Source organism: Dasypus novemcinctus, chromosome 5 (assembly GCF_030445035.2).
Source record: "Dasypus novemcinctus isolate mDasNov1 chromosome 5, mDasNov1.1.hap2, whole genome shotgun sequence".
Classification (NCBI taxonomy): Eukaryota; Metazoa; Chordata; class Mammalia; order Cingulata; family Dasypodidae; genus Dasypus; species Dasypus novemcinctus.
Window position 1 is genome coordinate 123,365,002 of NC_080677.1, and position 27,947 is coordinate 123,392,948.

The following is a 27,947-nucleotide window of genomic DNA, read 5'->3' on the forward strand; positions in this document are numbered from 1 at the left end:
CCTTTGCCACTTCTTCTGCCTTGGCAGAGACCCACGAGTCTCCTAACAGTAGTCATTCTATAGATGCCACAATCTGGCAGTCTTCCTTTTCCTTATTTAAGTGCAGCTGCTCTGTTACCTGCTGTTGCATAGCCAGTATACCTGCCAGAGTTTTCTGGGTGTCCCATATTCTCTCATCAGTCCCCACTTGTCCTGGAGGGTAGCCACCCCTACCCACATGGACAATATAGGCCAACCCAGGAATTCCCCTATGGATTCTCCATTCCCTGAGCTCATGTCCGCTACTGTTGATGGTTCTTTGGTCTCCTGACTTGTGGCTCACCAATTGTTACAATCCAACTCCTGAACAGCATGAGTTGGTGAGGCTACAAGACCTGGCACTTAGTTAGGCATAAACTTTATTAGGACTCACGGACAGGAGAGAATCTCTGAAGGTGGTGGTTCAGAGAATGAAGGTAGTGTTCTGCAAAAAGATGAGAAAATGAGGGGTGATATATAAGGGGTTTCAGAACAGGACATTCCATAGCATATGAGAACAAGTTCCTGTGAAGCATACACATGGGGTGTGGTGATATTTTCACCAGGTTCTTAGGAAGGACATTTACAGCTTTGGGAAGATTATAGTTTATGATATCACCTATGAATTCTTTCTCTTCAGGGAGGTTTGTTAATCTTTAGCTCATGTCTAGGTCATGCAGGCAGCTACGTGCCGAGGACTTAGGTGAGCCTGGTTCCCCACAAATAGAAGGCTGCAACTTCTGTCTTTTACAGCATTATTTCTAATGACAAAACAAACAAACAAACAAAAAGACTGAAAGAAATTCAAGGATAATAACTTTAAGTACAAAAATCAAATTATGGCATATCTATCCAAAAATATTATGTAACTGTTAGAAATTTCTACAATAAAGACTGTATCAACGGGTAAAATATAGGGCATAATGTCCAAATTTCTTTAAAGATACAAAATGGTGAATATACTTTGATTACAACAGATGTATATTCTGGTTTGGATATGGATAGACAGATTGCAAAGGAGTATATAAACATTTTAAGTGACCATGTTATGATAATGTGATTATAAATGATTTTTTCCTTTAGCTATTAAATATTTTCATAACATTTTACCTGTCTTTAACAAGTACAATGTTTAAAATCTACTTAAAATTATTAGACTAGAGAATATATTGAAGTGCACAGTCAGCAGCCAACAATCTAGCCTCTCTGATTTGACTTTAGTTCTTATTTCAACTAAGTCTCTCTATTGTTCCCTCCTTTTGGCACTCAAGAGCCTTGAGCTACAAAGTTGTCCTCTCTCTCAGGCTGTGTAACCCCTCACACTGTGGTCCTTCAGGCTTCTGTTCTTTGACCTACTTACCTCCCAGCCTCCCTCCCCATTCCACCCCAGTTTACTCCTTAACAAAATCCCTGTTCTAGTTTGCTAAGGCTGCTGAAAGCAACGTATGAGAAAATGGGCTGACTTTCACAGTGGGAATTTATTAGGATGCAAACTTAAAGTCATCAGGCCATGAAAATGTCCAAATCAAGGCATCAGGTGACACTCTCTCCCTGTAGACTGGCTGCCAGCAATTCTGGACTCTTCTGACAAATAGTAAGGTACATGGTGTCATCTCCCTTCTCCTCTGGGTCTTGTCACTTTCAGCTTCCCGGTTCCCATGGCTTCCTTCTCAGCTTCAGGGGGTTTCCCTGTCTCTCTCCTTATTCATCTTGTTTATAAAGGATTCCAATAAGAGGACTGAGAGCCACCCTGGGTCACGCCTTGCCTTACTGAAGTAATATAAGCAAAGGGCCCCACCTACATAAGGTTCATACCTACAGGAATGGATTACCTTTAAGGACATGATCTCTTCTGGGGCCCATAAAAACCTCAAACTACCCACACCCCCCACTTACTGGGCTTACCAGCAACCCTCAGTCAGTTTCCTCCCATATTAACTGCAGATCATTATCCTTCTGATCTCACTTATACATTTCCTGTTTGAGCTGAATAATAAGGAAGCTGGTGGAACAGTTTCCTCTCTCCATTCCCACTTCCTATAGAGATACACTTCATTTAGATGAGAGCCTTTTTGATACTTCATCCTCACCCTCCCCTTTGTTAAACTGGGACAGAGAATCATCACCACCATAACCCTTGCACGTGCACACACACACACGTACACATACATATATATATATATCCTGTGCTGCGGCAGTCCACTTATGCCCCATTACTGTCCTTGGAGAACCTGGATTCAGTGTGTGTCCCTTTGTCTACAATTCTCTGTCCAGTAGTGACACTCTGAAGGTATGAAGCTGAGCCTTGGCTATCCTTTGGGTTAAGAATAAAGTTTGTCTCCAGTCACTCTCCACCTCCCAGTGCCTACCTCACACAAACTTACTGTGGGACCCGCAACTGAAAAGAATGGGTCCTGGAACTCCCCAGGGTGTTGTGAGGCCAGGTAAAAAGGTAGCTGTCTGATAATGCATTCAACTATGATTACTAGGCACCAAAAATGTGTTAGCAGCAGGATACAGCACTCCTTGCCACATACCATTGCTTCCTGTGGCATAGCACTACGTGATCTAGAGAGATTAAATCAGACATGGTCTCTGCTCCAGTCACAGGGGAGAGACAGGCACAAAATATATTCCTCAAATATAGGACAAACTGCTCAGTAATTAAAATACAATGTGCACAGAGAATAAAGGAGAGGAAAGGTTAATTCTAACTCAGGTCGTAAGTACAAAGATCATGAGGTGGGGGCGGGGAAAATACCGCACTCATTAAGACACTGTTGGGGTGGAGTGAGTAAAAGCAGGAAAAATCGATGTAGGGCAGCTGGAGGTTAGCAGGAGGGAAGAAAGGGGAGGAGGAAGACTGGGCAGGAACTAAGGATTGGGGTGGAGAGGAAGGTGGAGTCAATGGGCTCCACCCCTTCTCCTCCTGCTGCTCCCCCTACAACCTACTTTCTGCAGAGTCTGTCGGAGACAGGTGAGAGAGAATCTTTTAAGGCTGGTGTCAGGGGCCTGAGTGTCATTGGATTGGGGCTTGAATTTAAGAACAGGGATCTGGCCCCACTGTTGAGTCTACCACTCCTTGGTGTATAGAGTTCAAGGATCTCCTGACAGGCTGGTTCAGGTTTATAGGTTATTTAGGCATTCTTGCTGTTTTTCAGAGGAAAGAAAAACCTCCCTCTTTCCTTGGCCTCCCAGCTCCCATGGTGACTCCTGGTTGAAATCTGAGTTAGGGTTGACAGAGGGTGGAGGCACCCAGACGGGTAGGGGGTGTAGAAGAGAACAGGAGCTATCCTGGCCTTTGCTTGTAAGGTTCTTTCTCTTGTAGTTGTGTCCATGTATACTTTCTCCCAATGGAGCACAGATTGAGCAGGGAGGAAATGGGAAGATAGGTATTCAGACAGGGTGTGTGAATCCCCCTTCTCTCCCCATCAGGGGAGATGTAGGGGCTGAGGATGCAGGGGCAACAATAAAGGGCAGGGAATCACCTGGAATCACCTGAATTCCAGACATGCTGGTGTGCAGTGAGGCCCGAGTAAAGAGTAAAGAGTAATAAGTCCAGTCCTAGGCCTGCCCAGGATTGGACCTTGGATGATGTAGAGGGCTAGAGTTGGAAGGGAGACCCCTGGGACAAAGAAAAATAGATAAGAAGCCAGGACCATATCACCATAAACTCTTGCAAGGTCCAGGAGCCTGAACTATTGGACTGGTTTACTGGCTATTCTATCCAAACTGATACCCAAACTGATTCTACCCAAACTGTTCTTTAGTGTGTTCTAAAGGAAATTACAGAGCTGGAGGGAACTCTACAGATTATTTTGGCCATCTATTTGATTTGAGAATGAAGAACCTAAAGCTCAAACAAAAGTATATAATATGATTATTCAGGTATCTGGCACAGCCGTGATGCCAGTTGCTAGTTTAGACACAACAGATATGTGTCTTTTTGCAGGAGCCTGGGGAGGGGCCATGGTGCCAAGCCAGGTGTGGGGGCGATTGGAGAAGCCGATTTTCTTTCTGTGCTGTGCCTCCTTCCTCCTGGGGCTGCTCTTGCTGAGTATACGGTCGGACATCGCCCCTGTTGCTTATTTTTTTCTCACCTTGGGTGGCTTCTTCTTGATTGCCTGCCTCCTTGCCTGTTTTCTGGAACGTAGGCGCCATTCAATGCAGACAGAGAATCCAGGATCCTCGGGAAATGCACGGTGAGTTAAGGGGTGGACAGAATGAGAGGAATACATCTTGACACCATTCTCCCTCAATACCTCCAGTTTCTTGGGCATACAGTCTCTGCTTTCCTTTGTCACTGGTCTCACTGAGAGGTCAGGGGTCAGCAGAGAGGGTCTTCTGCCAATAGCAGATAGGACCAGGGAAAAAGGACTCCTTTCAGGATGCCACTGGTGACCTTATTTTCCCTCCCTCAGGGACAATGAAGCCTTTGAGATGCCAACCTATGTAGAGGCCGTCATGCAGGAATCACAGTGCCGCCCTCAAGAGCTGGATGATCCACCACCCTACAGCAGTGTAATCCCTCCAAGGCTTGAGGAGGGAGAGCCTAGCCTTCCAGAGGAGCCCAGGAGAGCCAGGCGGGAGAGACAAGGAGGCTCAGAGGGGTCTATGAACCAGAAAGGAAGCCCTGGAAGGGCTCCAATCAGCCTTCGGCTTCGGGGACAAAGGGCCATGTCCACTGATCCCAATCTGCAGAGCTTGGGGGTGCCCCCCAAATTGGAGCCTCTTACTCCACCCCCTGCCTATGATGTCAGCTTTGGTCATCCTGATGATGACAATGTTTTCTATGAAAACAACTGGACACCCTCCTAAACTACTCTCCCAGGATATGTCATCTCTCCACATCAGATCCATTCTTTCATTTGACCAACATTTCCCAGTGACTACTATGTGTCAGGAATTATGTTTCTGCCTGAACATCACAAATGAGGACTTGAACCCAGTGGGGGGTCAGGCTATGCTATATCCTTCCCAGCTGAGATGTGGGTGGCAGAGTTTGAGTTTTTCCACAACATTCAAATAGTGACCTTATCCCATATCAAATACTTCCAGAATTAGATTGTAGGTGAGGTGGGTGGTGATGCAGAGAATCTGGAAAAGGAAGAACATTTGAGTGACTACTAAGTTGCTTATCTTCCAGGTGCTTAGCCTCTATTAGAGTCTTAGGCTCTCCAACCTTGTGAGGTATGATTGCCTTCATTTAAAAAATGAGGATTCCAAGGGTCAGAGAAGTTTGATAACTTGCCCAGGGCACACTGCTGGTAAAAAGTGTAGAAATTATTTGAACTCTGCTCATCTGACCCCAAAGTCCATTATGTTTTCAATACAAAGTAATATGAAGACAGACCATCCATACATTCTCAGTCCCTGTCTTGGGTTAACTGCTGACAAGAGGTAGAACTCTTCATATGTACAGAATGGGGACCACCTGTGTCTACAGATAGGGTAGGCAGCGGGTGAACAGGAATACACCAGTGTCCTCTAGGAGCAAAGCTAATCAAAGCTCCAATGGCCCCTTTGCCATGTGGGGAACGGAGGGTAGGCAGCGGGTGAACAGGAATACACCAGTGTCCTCTAGGAGCAAAGCTAATCAAAGCTCCAATGGCCCCTTTGCCATGTGGGGAACGGTTCCTGACCAAGGACAGGAGAGCAGTCTCATCGGCAGGGTTCCCATCCTGTCGGGGTAGCAGTGGAGTAAATTGCCCCAGGTAGAGGAGCTTCCAATTTTGAAACTAGGTGGGTGGGTGTGTCAAAAAAGATAAAATGTGAGTTTCTGGGCAGGAAGTAAGGTAAGCAGAGGAAAGAAGGGACTAGGGTGTGTGTCTAAGACTTCCTCTTGAATCACCTGTTATTAAGTACGGGGGCCACCTGCACAGCATCATTAGTTGTTTCAGCCTCATCACCCTGCATTCTAACCGCTAGGGTATTTACTCCAGCTCCTCTGTCCTGCTTCTTCTGATCCCAAAACGGAAAACCAAATTTGCTGGAATTATGTGCTGCGGCTGTGGGAGCAGCTAAACCACTGGTAACCCCACCTCTTCCCAGCGGGCGCACTCCCCACTCAAGCCCTCAAGCCCTCATTCATTAAGCGGATATTTGTTCAGCGCCTTCTAGTGGTCTGCATGTACTTCTCACCCTGACTCCAATAGCTCAACTTCAATAAAGTGAAAAGTCCGGTCACGCCTTTCTCCATAAAATTACTGACCTAGGCGGGCGGTGTGGGGGTGCTTGGGAGGCGCTGGGGTGGGGCGGCTGCCAGAAGTCGTGATTTCGGCGGGAATCAACGGCCAATCAGATTCCCACTAGGTTACCGCCGTCTCTTCGCTCTTCCCCCGCCCCTTCCTTGTCCGCAAAGTACTTTCCGGATTGGACCGCCGGTCCACCACAAGTGTTCTGCGCCTGCGCACGCACCAGCGCAATGGGGGCGGAGCCGGCCTCACGTAAGGGTAGAGCTGGGGTAAAGTAGGGCGCAAGCGCGCTGGGCGTGGGAGGATGGGGGAGGGACGTGGAGGAAGCGACGGCTTTCGGTTTGTTTGGGTGGGCGGTGCGTGCACTGCCCGGGAAAAGCGGGAAATGGCGGCGCCGAGCGCGGGTTACCGACCCTCCTTCCAGCAAAAGGGGTTAATGGTTTCTGACAGGGGGCGCAGGTAAGTGGGGAGGATCTCAGGGGCCCTCAGTGGGGTTTAGGAAAGGGGAGCCTGGATCCCAGGCTTATGGCCCTGTCCCCCCTCCCCTTGGAGCCCCTGGAAGCAACCGGGGCTGCGCTCCCTCCAAGGGTGGGAGGCCCGGCTGAGCCCTCGGTGCCGGGCAGAGCCTAGTGCAATGCAAAGGCGCGTGGGAGGGTCTCTTGGGCTCGTCCCTCTTGGGTCAAGACTCCCTCAGCTTCTCTTCGTTCAACCTAGGGGTCTCTGAATAAGCGTAGTTCTTTCCAGTCCTGCCAAATTTCGGCTTCTACTAAAACTTCTCTATCCTTTTCTCTGGTTCTTCTATGAGGAACTATACCATATCCCTTTGAAAACCGATAAGACTTTAAACCTCGGGGTTCTGCCTGATGTACATTTGATTTGAATGGAATATTTCTTCACCCGTATTGCTTTGGATAAAATGATCTGATTTTTTCAAAGAAATCAACACAGACATTGAGTAATTTCAGAAGATAATATAACTTTAAGTGTGTCTGTCTCTTGCTCCAGTCATCCCTTTTCTTGGCAGTTAATGTCCCCAGAAGATTAATTTAGGGCTTCAGAACAGGAACCTTGCAGAAGTACACAGATCAAAACTTAAGAGCGTTGTGTCCCTTTCTCCACCTTTTCCAAATGTGTCCTAAAATTCTAGGTGATTGTGATTACTTTTGGAAAGTTCTCATTTGAGACTATCCCCATAATGTGGAATATAAGAAGGAGCAGATTTGTGGAGAATGGGTGATGCTTCAGATGAAAACTAATGAGTTGATTGAAATTTCAAGTCTGGAGTCTGAGAGGGTTCTGAGCTGAGAGTCAGTAAGTTGAGAGCTTGGATGAGATTGCCTAGGGAGAATGTCTTTGTGGGAAGGAGAAAGGGAACAGAAACAAAATCTGATGGAATATCAACATTTAAGGGCAAGTCAAAAGTCTTATAAAGGAAACCAGAATAAAGTAGGCAGAGAGAGGACCTGGAGAAAATGGTGTCATGGAAACCATGGAGAAAGTTTCAGGGACAATGCTACTGGGAAATTAAGGGAGGAAACCTGAATAACCTTGCTCAACGTTGCTTATGAATCCTAAGCCTCCAGCTGTGATGTTATCTTGGGGTTGGCCTAGTCCTTATTTTTAACCGGAGTTGGTATATGTCATCTCTGTTACTACTTTGGTATTCTAAGGTGATTCTTAAACAGGGGTTTTATATTATGTGGTTTTTGTTCTTTACAGCAGGTATTTACTAAAAGCTTGAGATAATAGGATTATTACAATAGAACAGAAACAATAAGTAAAATTTCAAATCTCATTGTCCTAAACCCAAAATTCATTGGCCATTTTCAACCCTGGGAATATTTTACTGATCCCTTCACCCTGCCTAAGTATGTATTTGCTGTCTTCTTGGGTTCACCTCCTCCCAAGACCCTACTGTTTTCTCCCTCCTTGAATCCCTGGCCCAGATCTAGGCCAAGAACATCCTATGGATGCATGGTTTGTCATTGATTCTAAGATGCACTTTTTTCCCCTTGTATTTTAACATCTTTGAACTCATGATGCATATTTAAACAGGTTTCTAGGTTGTAAATTGAAGCTATCCCATATCCCTTTCTCACTGCTGCTGGCCCTTATTATTTCATGTATCTGGAAAGTGACTAAACAAGCTGGTGAGCTCCAGATTAATATAAACTACACAGAGATGATGCATATTGGGAATGAGATTCTTTTATTTCATAAACAGAAGCTGATCTCTTGTGAAACCAGTAGGGAAATTTAACAATAATTGAAATTAAAGACATTCCTAGTGAACCAAATTATCACATAATGCAACCTTTACTTGCTTTAACTCTAACTGATTTCAAGTAATGTTGATTATGGTCATTGATACATATCTACCGTGACTTTCTGTCATGCTTTGTAAGTGTCCAGTTCTTAAAGATTATGGTGATTTCTATGTGTCATTTTGTGTAGACACTTAAATCTTTTTTAAAAATTGCCATTTGTATATAAGTAGGTTAAAGAGAGAGAAAAGTGTGTTTATTTATGCATGTTCTTGTCTGCCTCATTTTTATTTTTTACTAAAGCCAACCATTGACTTGAATCTTAACCACCATCTTACACCTCACCCGGTATTGTATATTTATATTACTTTCAGCTGTCTAGGTAGATAATATAAATTGTTTTCTGGAATGATTCTTGTGATTAAAATTAGTCTGCCAGGTAGAGGAGTATTTTCTTCTCATGGATATATGTGTGTTTGAGTGTGTGTGCGTTATTTTTGTTAAGAAAGATGTTTTCCTTTCCTGGTTGGACCACTGATCTCCAAAGATGTCTCAGTTGAACATGTTTCACAGAGGATTATACATCATTCCCTTATACTCATTGTTACTGCCTAATACACCTTTTATTTTAACGAGATGCAATAAAATATGCTGAATCTTGGTTATTTTAAGTCCTATTCTTTTTGTTCTTCCTACCCACATTTCTTCCACTATATGCTTCCTCTGCCATATCTTGTATTTGACAGCCTTTCCCACTACCTTTTATCTGTAGGATATTGGGAGCATGCGGCATGCATCCTGACCATCAGGAAGCTCTAAAAAAGAACCGAGTGGTGCTGGCCAAACAGTTGTTGCTGAGTGAACTGTTAGAGCACCTTCTGGAGAAGGACATCATCACTTTGGAAATGAGAGAGCTCATCCAGGTATCTAGAGGCAAGAGAGAAGCCAAAAAGATAAATTGGTGGTAGGGAAAGAAACAGTATGGTAAAGTGTGGAAAAGATACAGTGCTTTACTAAGGGAATAGAAATGTCCTTTGTTTTAGTTACTTAGCTGCTAAAACAAATGCCCTTCAATGGATCGACTTAACAGGAATTTATTAACTCACAGTTTCAGAGGCTAGAAAGCTTGCTTCCTGTGGGGTTTGTATCTTCTACTTGCTAAGCAATATTTGGGATTCCTTGGCTTTTCCACCACAAGGCAAGGCATATGGCGGTGTCTTCTCCTTTCTTCACCAGGTTCTTTTGACTTCCACTTTCTTGGTTCTCTTGTGGATTCTCTCTTTGACCTCTGAATAGCCTCTAGTAATAGGAATAAGACCCATCCTAATTGAATTGGGCCACACTTTCAAGAGAAGTAAACTCATCAAATGGACCTATGTACCATGGGCTCATACCCGTAAGAGTGGATTAAGATTAAGAACATATTTTTCTGAAGTCCATAACTGAAGCCACCACACCCTGCCACCTTTAGGACATTTAAAGGAGAAGATACATAGTTCAAGAATAATGAAAAGGACTACACCCGTACATACTTTTCTATAACAGGAATTCTTGATATAGATGATGACACTACTGGGAGACTCATCTGGAGAAATAGTTATAGCTGGACAAGTAAATATCACTTTTATGTTTTTTATTCTTGTATCTTAGGCCAAAGTGGGCAGTTTCAGCCAGAATGTGGAACTCCTCAACTTGCTACCCAAGCGAGGTCCCCAGGCTTTTGATGCCTTCTGTACAGCCTTGAGGGAGACCAAGCAGGGTCACCTGGAGGATCTCTTGCTCACAACCCTCTCTGGTCCTCAGCATATACTCCCACCGGTATGAAACGTTAGAAATGGGGTGTGTTTAGAAGGGTCAGTTTGGTGGGAAAGGAATTTGTGAGGAATGGTGGGAGAGATAAGATGTTTGTTCTTTTTGGACTGGACTGTCTCCCTAAGGCTTGGCATGGTGGGTGCTGATTTCTTACAGTTGAGCTGTGACTACGACTTGAGTCTCCCTTTCCCGGTGTGTGAGTCCTGTCCCCCTCACAAGCAGCTCCGCTTGTCTACAGGTGAGGATTAATGGGATAAAAAGGGTCCCACAGATTGACTTCCCTTTTCTTAACTGGTATCTGGCTTTACCCTAACACAATACCTGTTTTCATTCATATTTGGATTAGTTCCATTAATAAGTTTATTACACTATAGCTGGACACTTTAGATGGGTTATTAGTTGGGTTTGCTTCCCTTCCTTCACAGATGATATTCCTTAAGGTGATTGACCCTTGGAGCAAACTTGTATAGGTAGGAAATTCTTATACATGATTCAGCTGTCTTCTCTATAAAACTTATTTTAGAATGAGAAAAGACTATGCTTTGATAAGCCTTTCAATGAATTGAGTGCCTACTGTATGCAGGCTAAGTGCAGAGAATCCAGTGCAAGTAAAAGGAACGTTCCCTGCCCTCAGGGCGTTTAAAGATTATAGGGGAGTAAGGGAAACCAGTGTTTTATCAAAATCCCAGTTCAAAAGGGTGCCTGAAATTCCAGTGAAGTACTGGTACTGTGATTGATGCTTAGATTTTACACTTGCTTTTTGGCTCTTTGTCTATGCCACAGATACTTTGGAGCACTCCCTAGACAATGGAGATGGTCCTCCCTGCCTTCAGGTGAAGCCTTGTACTCCTGAATTTTATCAAAGGCACTACCAGCTGGTAAGTCTTGCAGAAGGGAAAAAGGAAAAGAGTTGGGAATTAAGACACTTTTCTTGGGCGTCTGAACCTTGTTTGCATAAACATTTCCTTCCTGCTTTATTATTCAGGAAGTCATTGCTGATTAAGTGTCTTCTTTGTGCATCTCTCTGCTTTAACCTGATAGTATTAAGAAGAATATGATGTCTTGGTTTTCTTGAAATTTCTAATCTAGTTGGGGAAGCATAGTTTCTGTCCTTAAGAAGCTCAATCCATCTGGTCTCTCCTCAGGCTTATAGGTTGCAGTCTCGGCCTCGTGGCCTGGCACTGGTGCTGAGCAATGTGCACTTCACTGGAGAGAAAGACCTGGAATTTCGCTCTGGAGGGGATGTGGATCACAGCACTCTAGTCACCCTCTTCAAGCTCTTGGGTTACAACGTCCATTTTCTATATGACCAGACTGCACAGGTACCTGAGATAGGAAAAGCTGATGTAAACTAGAAGGTTGGACAACATTTTGGGACCAGAAACATTTGTAGCTCTTGTGCCTGCTGGAATGTCTTATAAAAGGTTTTTTGTTTGGTTTTGTTTTACTCTGTCCTGCCTCTCCCCTTGCAATCTAGTAAAAAAGGATTAAAGGCTGCTAGCTAAGTCAATGTTGACTTCTCAGGGTAGCTGGGCTTTCATAAAGTAATAATAGTCCAGGGTTGGGTCCCCTTTTATATGTTTAGGAACTTGATTCCTAATCACTCAGGAGATGCTGAGACACTCAGATTCACCCTAAACAACTCAGAAAAATATTTGTAAGCCAGTACTATTGAGAGCATTTACGTCTTGGTTGATATTGCTACTTAGAGTCAAATTTTTGGTCAAAAAATTACTCTAGAGTATAGGTTGCTAGGAGATAGAATGTGGATTGAGAATGGAGCTGATGCTTAATATATGCAGAATTTTTAATTATAAAAGTGAAAATGATTAGAATTGATGGTAGCACATTATAGTAAGTATAACTGCTGATTTATGAATGTGATTGTGGCTGAAAGGGGTAGTCTGGATGTAAATATCAGTTGAAAGGAAGTTAGAGACTAATCTAGGGAATATATAACTGATTTTGGTGGTGGATGAAAATTGTGGTTAATATAAATGTAAGAATGTTCTTTTACAAAGTGCTAAGAATATCGTGATCCATGGGAAAATTACAGCTAATATAACTTATGGACAATAGTTAACAGTATAATATTTCTGCAGCAATGGTAAAGAATTTGTTTCAATTCTAAGGGAAAACAATGGGGTGGTGTAAGAATGTATGGAAATTTTCCTTTTGGCATAATGAAAACATTCTAAAATTAACTGAGGTGATGACAGCACGACTCTGATGAAAATGAGAACCAGTGAGTATACACTTTGAATGATTGTACAAAGCACGGGACTGTATAATGGGGAATCTGGTGGCAGAAGATAGACTGTGGTTAATAGAACAAATATGAGAATGTGCTCTCATGAACTATAACAAATATACAATACTAATACAAGGTATTAGTAGTTGGTTGGGTTGGGGGAAAATAGACCAAATACAAGATATGGGCTATAGTTACTAGTAATATTTTAATATACTATAATAATATTTTAATATAATATTTTAATGATGCTCTCCTATAGTTTGTAACAAATGTTTCACAACAATGGAAGGTGTTGGTGGTGCAGTGATATATGGGAGCCCAGTATGGTGGTAGATGGTAGGCATGTTTGTTTCCAAAGTTTCCAACTTTTACTATATAATTATTATTTATATATGTGCATATATGAATAATAAACTTCAGTAAAAATTTTTTTTAAAAGATTACTTTGGCAGTTGTAGTTCTCGCAAATGAAAGTTTGCTAGAATTAATAAATAATTGAGGCAGTCTAATGAATTAGGTATATGGGGAAATTCCTTTATTTTGTCAGTTATATGGCCACAAGTCATTTCTTAGGGTAGATTTCTTCTGGAATAGATTCCTGCAAATCATAAGCATTTTCATAAGGGGTTATTCCTTATTAACCTCAGCCGAGCTTATTACGACAGTCTTTTTTACCTTAAGATATTACTATTTATAAATCAATATTTCCTTTTTATTTTGGTGCCAGTATATAATAGTACTTTACTGAACTTGCCTTTGGAGTTGTCGGTGGTAAAATTAAAATTTCTATGAGGTTCACTTTGAACTGTTGAGGTAGGTGATCTTTGATTTGTGTTCAGCAGTGTCTATTCTTCCATTTCTGTTTCTCAGCTGTCTGCTGCTGTGAGAATAATTAGTATTTGCTATACTTCTGGTAAGGCCACTTTCATCATTAGGTACATGAGTGTGGCTCTTTTACATGCTGTTTTTGCCAGCTGCCCAGTAATAGCCCATGCAAAGTAGTAAACCTGCCCTTGTTTCAAAGCCATGGCTCCAACAGTTTTCTTAGTTATCAAATATTCAAGTAGGGTACTTTCCTTCGAAGTCTTCTGTTTCATGAAGGGACTAAGGGTACAACATCACTCATAATTCCTACAAAAGGAATTCCTTTTATAAGATCACTTAACAAAATGTATGCTCTGTATTCTTTCTTAGAGGTTTGGGTATAGTCTTTTTTTTTTTTTTTTAATGCCATGATTTCAAAATAGTATGCAATTGATAATGGATCTTACATGTCTGATGTAAAGATATAATATTTAGGCATCAAGTCAACCATATACTGCCTTTTTCAAAGACTTTCCAGTAGATGTGATAGACTCATGGGCCAACTTCATAAAGACCATTCCCATTTAGTGAAATCTGATGCAGATACAGGATCTATTAAATTCTAATTCTAGTTGTATTTTTCTATACCTGGAGTGGCAGTGGAGTTCAGTATTAGCACCTTATAATGAGGGACTATGTTAGTTAACAGATTTTTTAAAATGTTGATAGTGATGAGTTCAGGGAACTTCAATTAAATGAGTGAATGTTAACTTGAGCAAAACCAAAAAAAATATATGTCCCCTTATGTTCTTAAGAGCAAGTAAGATTAGAGACAATGTATTCTACAATAGTTAGGAAGAAGAAACAATTGTCAGGATATATAAGTTCAGAGGTATAAAAGGGGGAGGTGGGACTTCACGTGGTTTTGAGGGATAGAAGCTAGTAAAACAGAAGTGGTAAAGGCATCGTAGGCAGAAAGGAACAGGGTACAGACAAGAAATGTATATTTCGTATTAAGGGACACAGTGGAAAACCCACATGCCTAAGGAAAAGGAGTGCCAAAAATAAGTTTGGACCAGAACACATAGGACCTTGAACGTCTTTCCAAGGGAATTGGACTTCCTCATTTGACACTGGAACACCAGTGTCAAACTTTTTAACAGAAAAGTGATTCATACACAGTGATGATTCTGAAGATTAAAATGACAGTATTAGGGAATGAATGTGGCTCCCAGTTGAGCGTCTTCCTCACCTATGGGAGGTCCCAGGTTCAGACTCCGATGCTTCCTGGGAAAAAAAAAAACAAAAAACAAAAATGAACAGCAAGCAAACAAAGGAAAAAGTTAACTCAGGGAAGCCAGTGTGGCTCATGGGTTGAGTGCTGGCTTCCCATATGGGAGGTCCCAGGTACAATCCCCGTCCCCTGGTACCTTAAAAAAAAAAGTATTGTTAAGAATGAGCTAAAGACTAGTGGCAGGAAATTGAGTTTGGAGATTGTATCAAAATGCAGGTGCAAGGTGGTAAAGGTCTGGACAAGGATATTGTATCTAAGGAATATATGTGAAAGATAGTACAATGGCTTGATTATACTTGGTGGCTTAAATGACTGTGAGGGGAGATGGAAAAATTAACTTTGGAATTGAGGGCCTCAGAGGAATTCAGGGCAAAGGATGTATGCTTGGGAATTACCTGTGCAGGAAAAAATACACTTTAAATGAGAGAGTGTAAGGTCTTTGTCAGAGATTGTAGAATCATAAAAGCAGACAGCCTTAGGACAGACCATGGTTTTAGCTGTCCTTGGCAAAATTCCTATAATCTAATCCAGAGCTATGAAGATTTGGAAATGTGAGGACAGTCAGTTCCTGGCAATGACCAATCAGATTCTTAGGTATAGTTATAAACCAGAGAGTTGCAAAGGGTGTAATAATTTGGTGCATTGTGCATCTGTACAGAATACTGTCTTCCTCGTGGAACCATTCAAGAGACTCAACTTTTTCATCACATAATTACTTGAAGAACTAAGAAACAACCAAAAACATTAAGATTCTCCCCTCCCCTCATCAACCATTTTTTATTTAAGAGATAATTCCATTTAAAAATAGGAAAGAGTATAAGAAGTAGTATATCTTTGGAGAATCTTTTTGCCCTTGATAGTGCTGGAGAGAATACTGTTTTTATTCTTATTGTCCGAATCTGTTCTTAAGTTTTTCTCATTGACATCAGAGTCTTTTGTCATTGCATCTACCTCATGAGAGATTACTGGTTTTAGAATTACAAATATTGTTTATTAAAAATGTGATACATTTTAAAATGACAAATTTCCTATTTATTACCATGTAGTATTGATTTTTCATTTCTGTGTGCATCACAAACTGCTTTAAGAATTTAGGAACAATGTATGCTCCATTCCCTGGAAAATACAGCTATTTGTACAGTTGCGTGCATACAATTTCAGAGAGTTCAGATTGTTTTTCTCTTCTCCTGTGTCCTCCACCTCCCAACCAGAAACATCCAGAAGAGTTAAGAATCCTGCTATTTATAGAAGTACTGTAATTTTATCAGAAAATAAATCTGCAGATCCTATTTTAGGCTATCCTCCTTTTGGAAAAATCCCCTGTAGTGACTAATCCCCATTTATTGATTGGGTTTAGTCTTATTAAATTCAGTTACAGTGTGTGTGTTCTCACTTTCGGCTTTGTTGTCTTCTGTTTACTGACCTAATAGTTTCACTTAGTTCATAATACTTATAAGTAGCTGCCTAAGCATATAGATATTTTATTTCCTTCTTTAGGCAAAATTAGTTTCTTTAATTACATGGTAAATTCTGTATGGTCGGTTCTAGAAGAGCATTGATATTTATGCATTCTCCAGAAATTATATGTTTTTGAAACAAAGGGATTTGGAATATCTTTTACTACCTTATGAGTTTCATTTTTATGGTTGGCTTCTATATAGCCCCCCCAAAAATAAATTTACATGCTTTTTCCAACAAAGCCATTTTCTCCATTGCCAGTTAAATTGCAGACTTTTTAAGTCTTTTATATATAAATTTGTCTTTCCAAACAAATAGATCAGTAGGTCTCAACTAAGTGTGTATCAGAATCACTTTGAGGGCATGTTAAACAGATTGCTGGGCTTCAATTTCAGATTTTCTGATTCAGTAGGTCAGTAGGGTGCAGCACAAGGTTTTCCATGTATTACAGGTTCCTAGGTGTTTTTTTGAGATGGTGTGTGGTAAATGTTAGGTATATGTTCTCTAATTGCCATGCTTAATAGATAGCATATTCATCATCTTTATTATATTTCATTCAAATTAATAAATAGGTAAACTTGTTTTTTCTCTGCATATCTCAGGAAAGATGACTGTTGAGTCATGGAGGAACACATGGGTTTAAAAATTTGTTTCCAATTACTACACTATTGTAATAGGGAATGTTATTCATATATGGCATCTTAGTGTAACATAAATGAGATTCTTAAGGTCTATTACAAAGTTGACCAGTAAAATGTTCCTTTGAAAAAAATTATAACATTATTTCTCTTTAGTAGGCATGCATGTTATGATAATGGCAAATATTTGCAATGTGTGCTAGAACCAGTGATAAGTCTTATTTTCTTTTAAAGTGGAAATTGGAACCTTGAGGGACTAGCTTGTTCACATTTCTGAAACCAAATTCAAAACTAGATCAGTCTGATCCCAATAGTCCATGTGTTTTAATTACTAACTTGTACAGAATCCTTTCCTCACAGTGTGCTCTTCAGTAGACAAAGTGTTTTATATTGACATTTATCACTGTCTCTGGAAATTTACATTCTCAAACAGAAAACAACTCTTATTCTCTATTATCATGATGCTATTATCTGTGACCTTTTGTCACAGAGCAATTTATTTATAAATGAATAAGACATGTTACTTATTCATTCATACATTCACCTGATCGTCCCTCTTGTCCATTTAAATACAAGGGCATTGCTCTAAGGAAGGAGCTGGTTGAATTGGGGAATGGGGTCATAGTTGACTAGCTGGTGATCAACTTCATTACTAACTTGCTTTTATCCAGGAGTTAATACGTCTCAATGAGTGAATTGCATGGAATTATATTCAGAACTTTTTGCCTGAATTTACATGCAGTTTTCATTAAATTTGTAGGTTTCTCTAGTCTCTCATGGGGTGTATGACTTTCCTATCCACCATAGGAATATACAGAAAACATTTTATCTTTTAATAACTTAGGGTTTCAAACAGATATCAAAAAAAAAAAAAAAAAAACTTACACTGACTGCAGTGAACAACACTAAAAAGTGTCTTTCTTCTAGGAAATGCAAGAGAAACTCCAGAATTTTGCAGAGTTACCTGCACACCGTGGCACTGACTCCTGCATAGTGGCACTCCTCTCACATGGTGTGGAGGGTGGCATCTATGGTGTGGATGGCAAACTGCTTCAGGTGTGTGTCATCTCATGGAGGATAGCTGTTGAAACTAGTTTGTTTCACCTCTGTTGTCTACCCTTCTTGCCAGTAATAGCCACTGTTAGGTATTGGGACACTTTAGGAGATTCTACTGACTATCTAACCTCCCTTCTTACTTCTTTCTGGCAGCTGCAAGAGGTTTTTCAGCTCTTTGACAATGCCAACTGCCCAAGCCTACAGAACAAGCCGAAAATGTTCTTCATCCAGGCCTGCCGTGGAGGTGAGTGCCCTGGCAGACCAGCACCTGGGTGGTGGCTCCTGGGCAGCCTCCCACCAGCTCTCACTTTCCTATTTGCTCCTCTCAGGTGCTATTGGATCCCTTGGGCACCTCCTTCTGTTCACTGCTGCCACCGCCTCTCTTGCTCTGTAAGTGTCTCCCAATGCATGGGGTATGCTGGGACTTGGGCAGCCCATGGCTCTCAGGTTGGTCAGCTCTCTGTGCACCACCATATCCTGTTCTTAGGTGTCTTTGCCTTCTTATGAAGTCTTTGCCTTCCTTTCTGAGAACTCTTACTTTTTCTACGCTTACTAATTCTGATACACTTTTTTTTGTTATTCAGGTTAAGGATTTTCTCTCTTTATCTTCTTCCTATCTTTTGTTTCCTTCCTTTTCTTCTCTTTCTGTCTCCTTCCCCTTTCCATTTGTTTTTTCTCTTTCCTTCATTTCTTACCCTTTCCCTTCTCTCCTTTTATTTCCCTTTTCACTGGCACTTACATTCTTGTCTCCTTTCTTCTCTTTATCATTCATATACCATGCAAGATAGCAGTACATAATTCCAATGTCAGCCTTTGACTCTTGCTCTTTTATGAGCTGTTTCTGTCCTTCTTTCTTCCATGTAGTCTGCTTTATGCCTTTAGGAGCCAAGACCCCAGGAATAGGCTCGTAAGACACGCAGGCATGCTTCTCATTCTGGAGGAGAACTGTTTATTAATTAAGAGTTCTAACTGTGGAATCAAATTCAGCCTCCACCACTTACTAGCTCTGTGAAATTAGAGAAGTTACTTGATATCCCTCAACCTCAGTTTCCTCAGAACAAAATATAGATAATTGTTGTACTTACTTCATAAGGTTATTGTGAGGATTAAATGAAATAGTGCATATTAAGGGCTTACTTAGCACAGTACCTGTATATAGTCAATTTCTAGTAAATGCCAACTGTTAACTTATATGCCTTTAAGGGGCATATAGATTGGTTTAACTGTCACCTTGTCCAGACATTCAAATAATTATTTTTAACCTATTGTATGTTCAGAAACAGAAATTAATATACCATTGTTGTTATCTTCCTACCACCACTTCATAATATAATTTTTTAAGGTCCTTCAACATCACTAGGACTATGCTATTAGTTACTGTGCTAATAGTTAACTATCAGGAATACAAAACCAAAAGTAAGCGTGGCCTCTGTCTTTAAGGAACTTACCAGGAAAGTAAAGCAGGCATTCATGAAGTAGCTTAAGAATAGTTTGAAAGCCCCATATAAGCAAGGGCAAACTTTAGTGAGATACAAACTGTACAGATGAAGGAGTACACAATAAGAAATAGATAATTTTAGGTGAGGTTAGTTTGGTGAGATTTTAGACAGAGTTATTCTTAATTTAGATCCAGAATGATAATTTACATAGGTGTAGAGTAGCAGATAGGCCCTTTCATGAGGAAAAGGGAATAAAACATGATAAGCAAGATTAAAAGGATGTGCCCTCCACTCCACCCCTTTAAAAAAAAAAAAGAGATGTGCTGAGCCAGAGGTGTGCCCAGCTCTAATTAAAGCTGGGTATCTCTGTAAGTGTGCAGTGAGATGTGCCTGGTCACATAACGTGGAGCCCAGTTTATAGGCGTTTAGTCACAGCTGAGATTTTGGACTACAGCAGCTAATAGAGAGCTGTTGAGAACTTCAGTAAGAAATATTGTGATAATTTTTTTCTAGAGAAATTATCGTGGCAGGTGCTTCCATAAGGAAAGAGTATGTAAAGGGAAGAACTTATGTTGTGTTCACTGCTGTAGTCTCAGACCAGCTTACTGCCTGACACATGGTAGTACTGATTAAATATTGAATGGATGAAAATCTGCCTAAAAATTGTAGCAGTAGTAAAGGTAGATACTGATATGGGGATAATGTGAAGAAAGAACCATCATAATTTATTAATAGCTCGGAGATGTAAAATTAAGAGAGGAGTTGCCTTTTCCTTCTTTCGGGGGACACAGTCAGTTTAGCCTATTTCCATTAGGGGCCATTACCAGCAAAATAAAATTAAGATGTTCATGGTCATTTTATCCTTCTATATTTCAGAGATATGTACAATATTGGATCTGGATAGGGAGAAATTACTCTCTTCTGGAGTAATCTGAATCTTTTGTTCTGCCTTTCCTGCTTCTTCCTAAAAGTAAATCTTTCAAGGAATGATCAGTAGCCAGTTGTTCCTTTGAAAATTTTATCTCACCTGTCTTCCTGTTGTAATCAGTAGAGTTATTGTCTGTAAAAAGTGCCACCCCATTCAGTTGACTGTCTCCCTATAAGAAGTGTAGGCACTGTGTTGTGGGCAGAGTCTTTTTCTTCACTGTATTACCAGGGCTTGAAATAAAAACAGTGCCTGGAAAATGACAGTTGTTCAATAAATTTTAATTAAATCAGTAAGCCTTGGTTCTTTCCCCCACAATTCTTCAAGCTTCACTTCCTTCCTTTTTAAGCTCTCTTGAATGCTATTCGGAGCAGGAATATTATAGAAGAGTATTTCCTTATTTTTGGTGTATTGAGCTGTGAGCCTTCTCTGTTTTTCCTGCTGCCAGAACCCCTACTCCCACAAAACAACAACAAAAATAAAACTACGTCTTGGGAAAGAGGAGGTTTGGATCATGAGGTTGGGCATGTTCTTGGGTATGTTGAGAAACTAATGCTAAGAATAAATAAATAAAAATATCCTTAAGTTTTTCTCTCTTTTAAGTTTCTTTTTAATCTTGGGTGCCTTTACAGTTTTGTCTTACGAAATGAATAGACATATAACAAGTGACTGAAAAACCATATCAAAAACAGTTTTGAAACAACTGCTCATGCTTAGATTTATAGTTTTAAAAATTAATACATAGATTTGAGGTTGTGATTTTTATATCAGATACAGGTAGGAGTCATCTTTGGTTAGCTAACTAGTATTTCTTGTCTGTATGATGAAAGTAAATGTTACTATTTCATTGTGTACTATAATAAAAAGTACCTTGACTTCTAGGTATATTACTAATGGAACAAGTAAATCACAGATGATTTTTTGTTCCTTTTACAAGGAATATTTAATTTAACACCTTTCCTGTCTTGCACAGTAGTGGAAAATGCTCAGATCATTTCTCTGTACATGTGCATAAGCAGGGGGCCTGGCCTGTAATAGGCACCCCCTGAGTAATGGATGCATGATGGGAGAGGAATGGGAGTAATGGTTTATTTATTATTATTTCTATTCATCAGCCATAGTCGGAGGCAACAACTGGAAATGGTTCTTTCCACTCAAGGTTGTAGGGAACTTGGGCTTCCCTGATACAGGCCCAAGAGAGATGAGGAAATAACTTCTTTGTCCATTCTATTTGCCTTTCTATAGATGAGACAGATCGTGGAGTTGACCAGCAAGATGGAAAGAACCATGCAAGATCCCCTGGGTGTGAGCAGAGTGATGCTGGTAAAGAGGAGTTGCTGAAGATGAGACTACCCACTCGCTCTGACATGATATGTGGCTATGCCTGCCTCAAAGGTATTTTAAGTTGCAGAAATATGATAAGGTAGAGAGTTTAGAGACTACATTCACACACTCTTTTAGACAAACTTTTTTGTCTAGGACTTTATGACTGGGGAGGGTGCACGGGGCTATGGAAGTCTAGATTGGGAAGTTCAGTCACGGGAGAGTATACTGTGACTTTCACACTGTGGTTAAGACTGTCCTGGTTGCAGGTACTGCTGCCATGCGTAACACCAAAAGGGGTTCCTGGTACATTGAAGCCCTCACTCAAGTGTTCTCTGAGAGGGCTTGTGACATGCATGTGGCCGACATGCTTGTTAAGGTAAGTCCATTTAGCTGGTTCCATGAAATATTTCCAACTCCAAATTGCTCTACCTTCCTCTACCCTTGCACTGTTTTTCATAGTCTTTTTATCCTCTCGTTGTGCTGGTATCATGAAACCTCCAAATTTTCAGACTTAGCACCGTTCTGCCTTTCCAGGTGAATGCCCTCATCAAGGAGCGTGAAGGCTATGCCCCTGGCACTGAGTTCCACCGATGCAAGGAGATGTCCGAGTACTGTAGCACTCTGTGCCGTCATCTCTATCTATTCCCAGGACATCCTCCCACGTGATCCCACTTCCCCACCAACTATGCCAAATGGAGGACACTGGACCACAGGTGTGATAGAGCCTTTTTTCTTCAAGACGGACGGTTTCTGTTCTTCCCTCTCAGGGATATGGGAATCTCCCAGGCTTGTTTCATATGCCCATCATCGCTACTTCGAAATATGGGACTCCAGGCCAGCTCCTCCTCTTGTATGAAGCTCTTTCCCTGTAGAGCCATCTCTGGTTGGACTTGTTGCCAGGAATGTTTGGCTGCAGTAACAGAGGCTGGCAAGTGATGTGATGAACACAGTGTCTTTATGGGAGGAGGGTGTGGGTTTCCTTGATGTTTGTGTTCAATTCCAGCCCGTAGGGCTTTTGTAAATCGCACTTGGGTAATTGCATTTATTAGTTTAGTTAAGATGTCTCAGAGATCATCTCCTGTCTTTCTTTCTTATCCCAGACCCCATATTTTCTAGAGCAAGAGTTTGGAAGGTTTCCTAATTTAATATAGGCATTTTTCATTTGGTTTTGAAAAGCCAAGCGTGACTGACTAGAGACACTCTGCTGCTGTGTGTGCTGAAATGACCTATGCATTCCCTTCAGTACTGTAAGGCCACTCAGTTGGAAGGGCAGTCTTTTCAGCTTGGTTAGGGTATGGATGCCTTCAATCTGTAACTCAGTAATCTTTGCCCATGGAAGTTTCAAAGATTTTTTAATTGGTTTTTCTTTCTTGGAGTTTTATTATTGAAACAAGTCTTTCAGAGGGAATCAGCAAGAGGTGAATAAGCGTGGTAGCTTATCCTTATCCTCTGCAGTCTGTCACCATATATTTTTCTATGAAATGACCCTTTTCTCTCCTTTATAATTCTCAATTCCATTCAGTTGGGCTATACTTTATAATTGGACGCATCCTAGTTGTTTTCTCTCTGCTTCCTGTTCATTTCTCCCCCTTGATATTTATTTTATCCTTTCTTCTGCTACCACCAAATCTGTCTATTCCTTCATTGGATCATTTGGCTATTTAATGATATAACGGAGTACCTTATTCCCTTTTCCTTCTTTAGTATTAAACTCTTCTTTGATTTTATATGGCCTTATTGCCCATTCTCATTATTTCTGTCTATTACAGCGTGGATTTTTCCAAACATGTTATTCTTTCAACTTAGAATCCTTTTTTATCTCTGCTTAAAAAAAACAAACCTGTTGAGGCCTTCTTTTCTACTTTCATTCTTAACCCTTTTAATCTGTTCTCTATATATCAGAGTCGTTTTTGGTTTTCTGTTTCTTTTGTTGGTTTTCAGTAGAAAGCTGATCATATCCCTCCCCTTTTTGGAATCCTTTGGCTTCTTAATACCCCTCAAATATATTCCAAGCTCATTAACTTGGCCTAAAAGGGCCTGTGAGATTTGGCCCCTACCTTTATCTGAACCTTTTTTGCTAATTTTCCTCTAAGCTCCAGCCCAGTAGTCTCCTCTCAGATCTCACACATCCTGAGCTCTTTCCTGTCCTAGAGCCATCACAAGCAGTACTCCTGGGTTTCTGAAGATCTCTATTCCCTCACCACTCTTGACTTTTTTGACATCTTTATTCTTCCATTTTTGGCTTAAATGCCACCTTCTTCCGAGGCTATTGCATCTCTGAGCAGTTTTCACTGTGTTTTTAAATATTATATCCCATTTATTTCTGCTTCCCCTACTAGGTTGTAAACTACATGAGGGCAGAAACCTTGTCTTTTTTATTCACCAATATGTTCTCAGTGCCTGGCACTTGGTAGGTCTTCAGTAAATGTTTGTTGAATGAAAGAAGGAAGAAAGCAAGCAAACCAGCCCCCACTGAAACCTACTTTTTGACAGAATTTCCCTTTGCATTTAGTAGTATACGTAGTTTAGTATTTGTACTCTTATTTTTCTATGTATTTTGTTTTATCCAGTGGTATTATTAGTTCCTTGAAGACAAATGTCACATATGAAACAACTTCCTTCATATCTCTCATAGTGCCTAACACAATGCTAGGTCTCTTGTAATTAAGGTGCTTAATTAATATTTGTTCTTTGAGAAAGGTGGTTTGGAGACTTGTTGCCCAAGTCCTGCCCCCGGGTCAGTATATCATGGAAGTACTTGGGTTGTACAACCTTCCCACTTCCCACTGCCAGGATTTTTGTATTGCCATCAGGTGCCAAATAAATGCTATTTATTACCGAATATATGCCTAATGTCTCTGTTACTGTAGGTAATCAGTCTTTTGAAGCCCAGATATTTTCATTTACTTAGGCCTTTAACCATTCCTCACCACCTCACAAGGCATCCCAGAGCTAAAAGACCTTTCTGATTTTATGTCCATGATTGTTTTTATATACAAGTGTGGCCCTATCTCAGTTGGCACGACCATGGGCAGCTACCCAAAATATGCTGAGCTCTGGGATTTCTCATAGTCATATAAGATGGAAGAGTCATTACTAAGCAGTATTAGCTCTGGGTTATTTAGATTTTATAGGGTCGAGGCTGGGGAAACCAGCTGGGCTGGAATAGGAAAATGAGAGACTTGGGGTGCTAGAAATCCATTCCTCACATGGTTCAAGTTGGATTTAAAGATTTCTAGGGTAGGCAAAGATTGTAAGAAAATTCTAGGGAAGCATGGTAAAGATCTAAGCATCAGACTGTGTAGAAGTCGGGAAAGTTTTGGTGTGCAAAGTATCTAAAGTATGTGCCTGGAAAGGCAAGTATGCAGGTGCAGATGGCTACTGAGTTTTAGCAAACGATAGAGTCTATAGAGTATTTTATAGGAAGTACCAGGGATTGAAGCCAGAACCTTTTACATGGGAAGCAGGTGCTCAACCACTGGGCTACACCTGCTCCCTTATAGAGCATTTTGATAGGATACAGATAGTTGTGGGACCTAGGGGAAGAAGTTAGGTTTTTGAGGAAAAATCGAAGGATTAAGACAAGCCAAAGCAAGTCACCAGGTGAAGGAAGGGGAATTGGCTGAAGAAGAACTATTAGGGTAGAAGGGTTTAAAAAATGGTCTGAAACTGACTGGTTGTACTGCATGAAAAAGCACCAGTGGGATAGCCTCAAGGGAAGGTGGGATAATCCAAATGTAAGATTAAGAAATTATGGGAATAGTGGGAGTAAGAAAAGTACCTGTTTTCCAGGACAGGAAAGCTTTTTGTAGCTATTATATGTTGGAGATTTAAAGCAGCATATGTCTCTGAGCCTGAGATTCCATGTCCTTCCCACCCCCGCCCTTGAACAAGGGTATCAGAGGTTGAATTTCACAGCTCTAGTCCCTCCCCACACTGGCTGGTTACTTTCTGCCAGGGGATTCTCTTCTAAAATTATCCCCCCCTCCCTCAGCTGGGGGCTGCCCTTCTTTACTGCCCTTCCCCATCCTTTTTCCTATATAGGGGAAGAAAAAAACAAGAAATGAAACAAATGAAGATATGGCTCAAAGTATGATTTTTAAGAGAAAGGGAATGAAGGAATCCCCATTCCAATCTGCTAAGGAAGAATAAAGAAACAATAGCTACAATTTGTTGAGTGCTTAGTATATGACAGGCACTGTACTTGAATCCGTATGTTTTCTTTTCACCGCAGTTGTACAAGGCAGTCATTCTCCCGTTTTTTCAGAAGAGGAAAATGAGGCTCAGAGACTTCCAGTTATACAAAAGATGAAACTATAAGTTATATGACTAAGGACATGGACTCTAGAATCAAGTAGATGTAGTTTTGAATGCTGGGCTCTGCCTTTTAAATACCAGTGTCTTTGGCCAAGGTACCTCATTGGACCTCAGTTTCCGCTATGTAGAAATAAGGACCTTAAAAGGTACCGCTGAAGATTAAATGCAATGATGCATGTGAGTCACACAGTGCAAGCAGGTTGTAAGTGCTTGCTAAGTGTTTTTAGCATAATGAGGTTCCATTCGGTTAACTTTCATTGTTTACTATGGGTCAAACACTGTGGTAAGATTTTTACATGCATTATTTTCTTACTGCTTTTCTACATATGAGGAAACTGAGGCCTAATGTGAAACAAGATCTCTCAGCTTGAGTGTGTGCTCTTAACAAGCAGTATTGCTTCTTTCTTTTTCCCTGTATGAGATTTTTTTTCGCACTCCTTGTTTACTGGGTTCCAAGTTTTTCCCATTAAACTGGGAGAATGAAACCGTTACCCAAAACCTTCATTCCATTTTAACCAAATTAGGTAGAGATTTTGGGCAAAAGTATATTATCTTTGAAAAGCCATAAGGGAGAATCATCTGCCAAGTGTTACAGGGAAGGCCTAAAATACAGGGCATTAAAAAGGACTGAAGTATTTTAAAAGATGAATGTAAGGCAAGGTCAAATAAGTAAAGAAAAAATGATTAGCAGTGACATACACTACAAAGAAAAAGTGTCTTTAGAGGAAGTTACAGCTGCCTGGATGAAATTTCAGAAAGTAGGTAGGCATGAATTCAGTACTAGGCCAGATGTACAGCAGGAAGTGATGAGTGGAAAACGCACTTTTAGGGAATTTAATGGTAGTTATTGCTCAGTAGGTTGGGAAGACTGGACTTGAGAAGAAGTGGAGTCCGAAAACAAGGGTGTAGTCCAGAAAGGAAATTCATGCTTAAATTTATTTGAGGATGCCAGAGGGCTATTTCATATACAGTCACCTATTGCCTCAACACAGAGCTTTTTACTCCACGTTATATCCTGTACTTTCCTCAGCCTTACTTCAAATAGCAATTCCATAGGTCTTAACCTGTTAGTATCATGGACTACATGAGAATCTATTTAAAACCCTAGAAGAATACATATCACAAGCATGCTTGTGAATTGCTTCCAAATTTTGGAGCTTCACAGGATTCCTAGAACCCCATCTTTGGCCCTCCAAGCAAGAACCTAAGCAGTAGGCCAGGCAGATTTTGGGGGGGCAGGGCATAGTTTATATTTTATTTTCTTGTCTTGCAGGATGATAACCCATGAGTTGTGTTTGTTTTATTTTGTTTTTTTTTTTTAGTTGTTAAATTGTTCAAGTGTCGTGGTTTGGAGTTGTATGTTCCCCAGGAAAAAATGTTCTTAAACTTAATCCATTTCTGTGGGTGTGAACCCATTGTAAGTAGGACCGTTTGGTGAGGCTACTTCAGTTAAGGTTTGGTCCAGGATGGGTCTTAATCCTGTTACTGGTGTCCTTTATAAGCAGACTGAAATTCAGAGAGAGAGAGAAAGCCAAAGGAAGCAAGAAGTTGAAATTCAGTGGAACCCAGAGGAGAACTGAGAGGACAGAAGAGGCCACCATGTGCATTGCCTTTTGAAGAAATAAGGACCAAGGATTGCTGCAGCCAGCCCCAGAATACCACATTCTTCAGGGGAAAAGCATCACCTATATGACTTTTTTGATTTAGACCTTCTCTTAGCCTCAAAACCGTGAGCTAATAAATTCCCATTATTTAAACCAACCCATTGCATGGTATTTACTTGAGCAGCCAAGGAAGCTAAAACACCAAGTAAAATGTAGACACTTTATTTTTTTTAAGTATTATGTGGCATCCATATTCATTGCAAAGGTAATTACTGAAATTTTCAAAATATCAAATAAGCAATATACATATTTTGTTCAGTCTTGGCTTGGTTCCTGTATAATGTTATTCACATGTATTCCCTGCGCCAATGTACTTCAAAATGGGGACTCTTGAAAGTCAAACCCAGTGATGTCTTAATTTCAAAGATGACACAGCAGCTAACCTTGAACCTAGCTTGTTGCTTAAGTCCTAGAAATTATGTCTTCCGATGTCATATAAAGAATTGCATTTCTGAAAAATAAAATTGGGCTTTAGATGTCTTTT

General features: G+C 40.7%; 2 protein-coding genes across 5 annotated transcripts; both read left to right on the forward strand.

The window, feature by feature from the left end:
- The first annotated feature begins 451 nt into the window (after positions 1-451).
- Positions 452-6,204, forward strand: TMEM139 (transmembrane protein 139). The gene is made up of 2 exons (XM_023583379.3): positions 452-4,220; positions 4,440-6,204. Exons 1-2 carry the CDS (start codon positions 3,895-3,897, stop codon positions 4,834-4,836), a joined length of 723 nt encoding a protein of 240 aa, XP_023439147.1. The 5' UTR covers positions 452-3,894; the 3' UTR covers positions 4,837-6,204.
- Positions 6,205-6,483: 279 nt separating this feature from the next.
- CASP2 (caspase 2) lies at positions 6,484-27,560 on the forward strand. 4 transcript variants are annotated; one of them, XR_011648886.1, is made up of 12 exons: positions 6,484-6,671; positions 9,249-9,399; positions 10,127-10,294; positions 10,445-10,526; positions 11,072-11,166; positions 11,434-11,610; positions 17,664-17,792; positions 17,946-18,036; positions 18,122-18,182; positions 21,402-21,551; positions 21,749-21,858; positions 22,017-24,324. XR_011648886.1 is itself a non-coding variant. In XM_012531227.4 (12 exons), the coding sequence occupies exons 1-11, from the start codon at positions 6,517-6,519 to the stop codon at positions 22,146-22,148; spliced, it is 1,440 nt and encodes a 479-aa protein (XP_012386681.1). In that variant the 5' UTR covers positions 6,487-6,516; the 3' UTR covers positions 22,149-22,195; positions 27,302-27,438. The 4 variants fall into 4 exon arrangements, 3 of the variants coding, with proteins under 3 accessions (XP_012386681.1, XP_004474182.1, XP_004474181.1); XM_012531227.4 differs by lacking the exon at positions 18,122-18,182 and adding an exon at positions 27,302-27,438 and having other exon boundaries at positions 6,487-6,671; positions 22,017-22,195; XM_004474125.5 differs by lacking the exon at positions 18,122-18,182 and adding an exon at positions 27,305-27,560 and having other exon boundaries at positions 6,488-6,671; positions 22,017-22,195.
- Positions 27,561-27,947: the final 387 nt, after the last annotated feature.

Excerpts from the sequence above, each read along its gene's own strand:
- TMEM139 (XM_023583379.3), top strand. The coding sequence starts at position 3,895 with ATGATTATTCAGGTATCTGGCACAGCCGTGATGCCAGTTGCTAGTTTA. Across the intron at positions 4,221-4,439 it reads GGATCCTCGGGAAATGCACG|GGACAATGAAGCCTTTGAGA; the intron begins GTGAGTTAAGGG and ends TCCCTCCCTCAG.
- CASP2 (XM_012531227.4), top strand. The coding sequence starts at position 6,517 with ATGGGGGAGGGACGTGGAGGAAGCGACGGCTTTCGGTTTGTTTGGGTG. Across the intron at positions 9,400-10,126 it reads AAATGAGAGAGCTCATCCAG|GCCAAAGTGGGCAGTTTCAG; the intron begins GTATCTAGAGGC and ends CTTGTATCTTAG. Across the intron at positions 11,611-17,663 it reads TATATGACCAGACTGCACAG|GAAATGCAAGAGAAACTCCA; the intron begins GTACCTGAGATA and ends TCTTTCTTCTAG.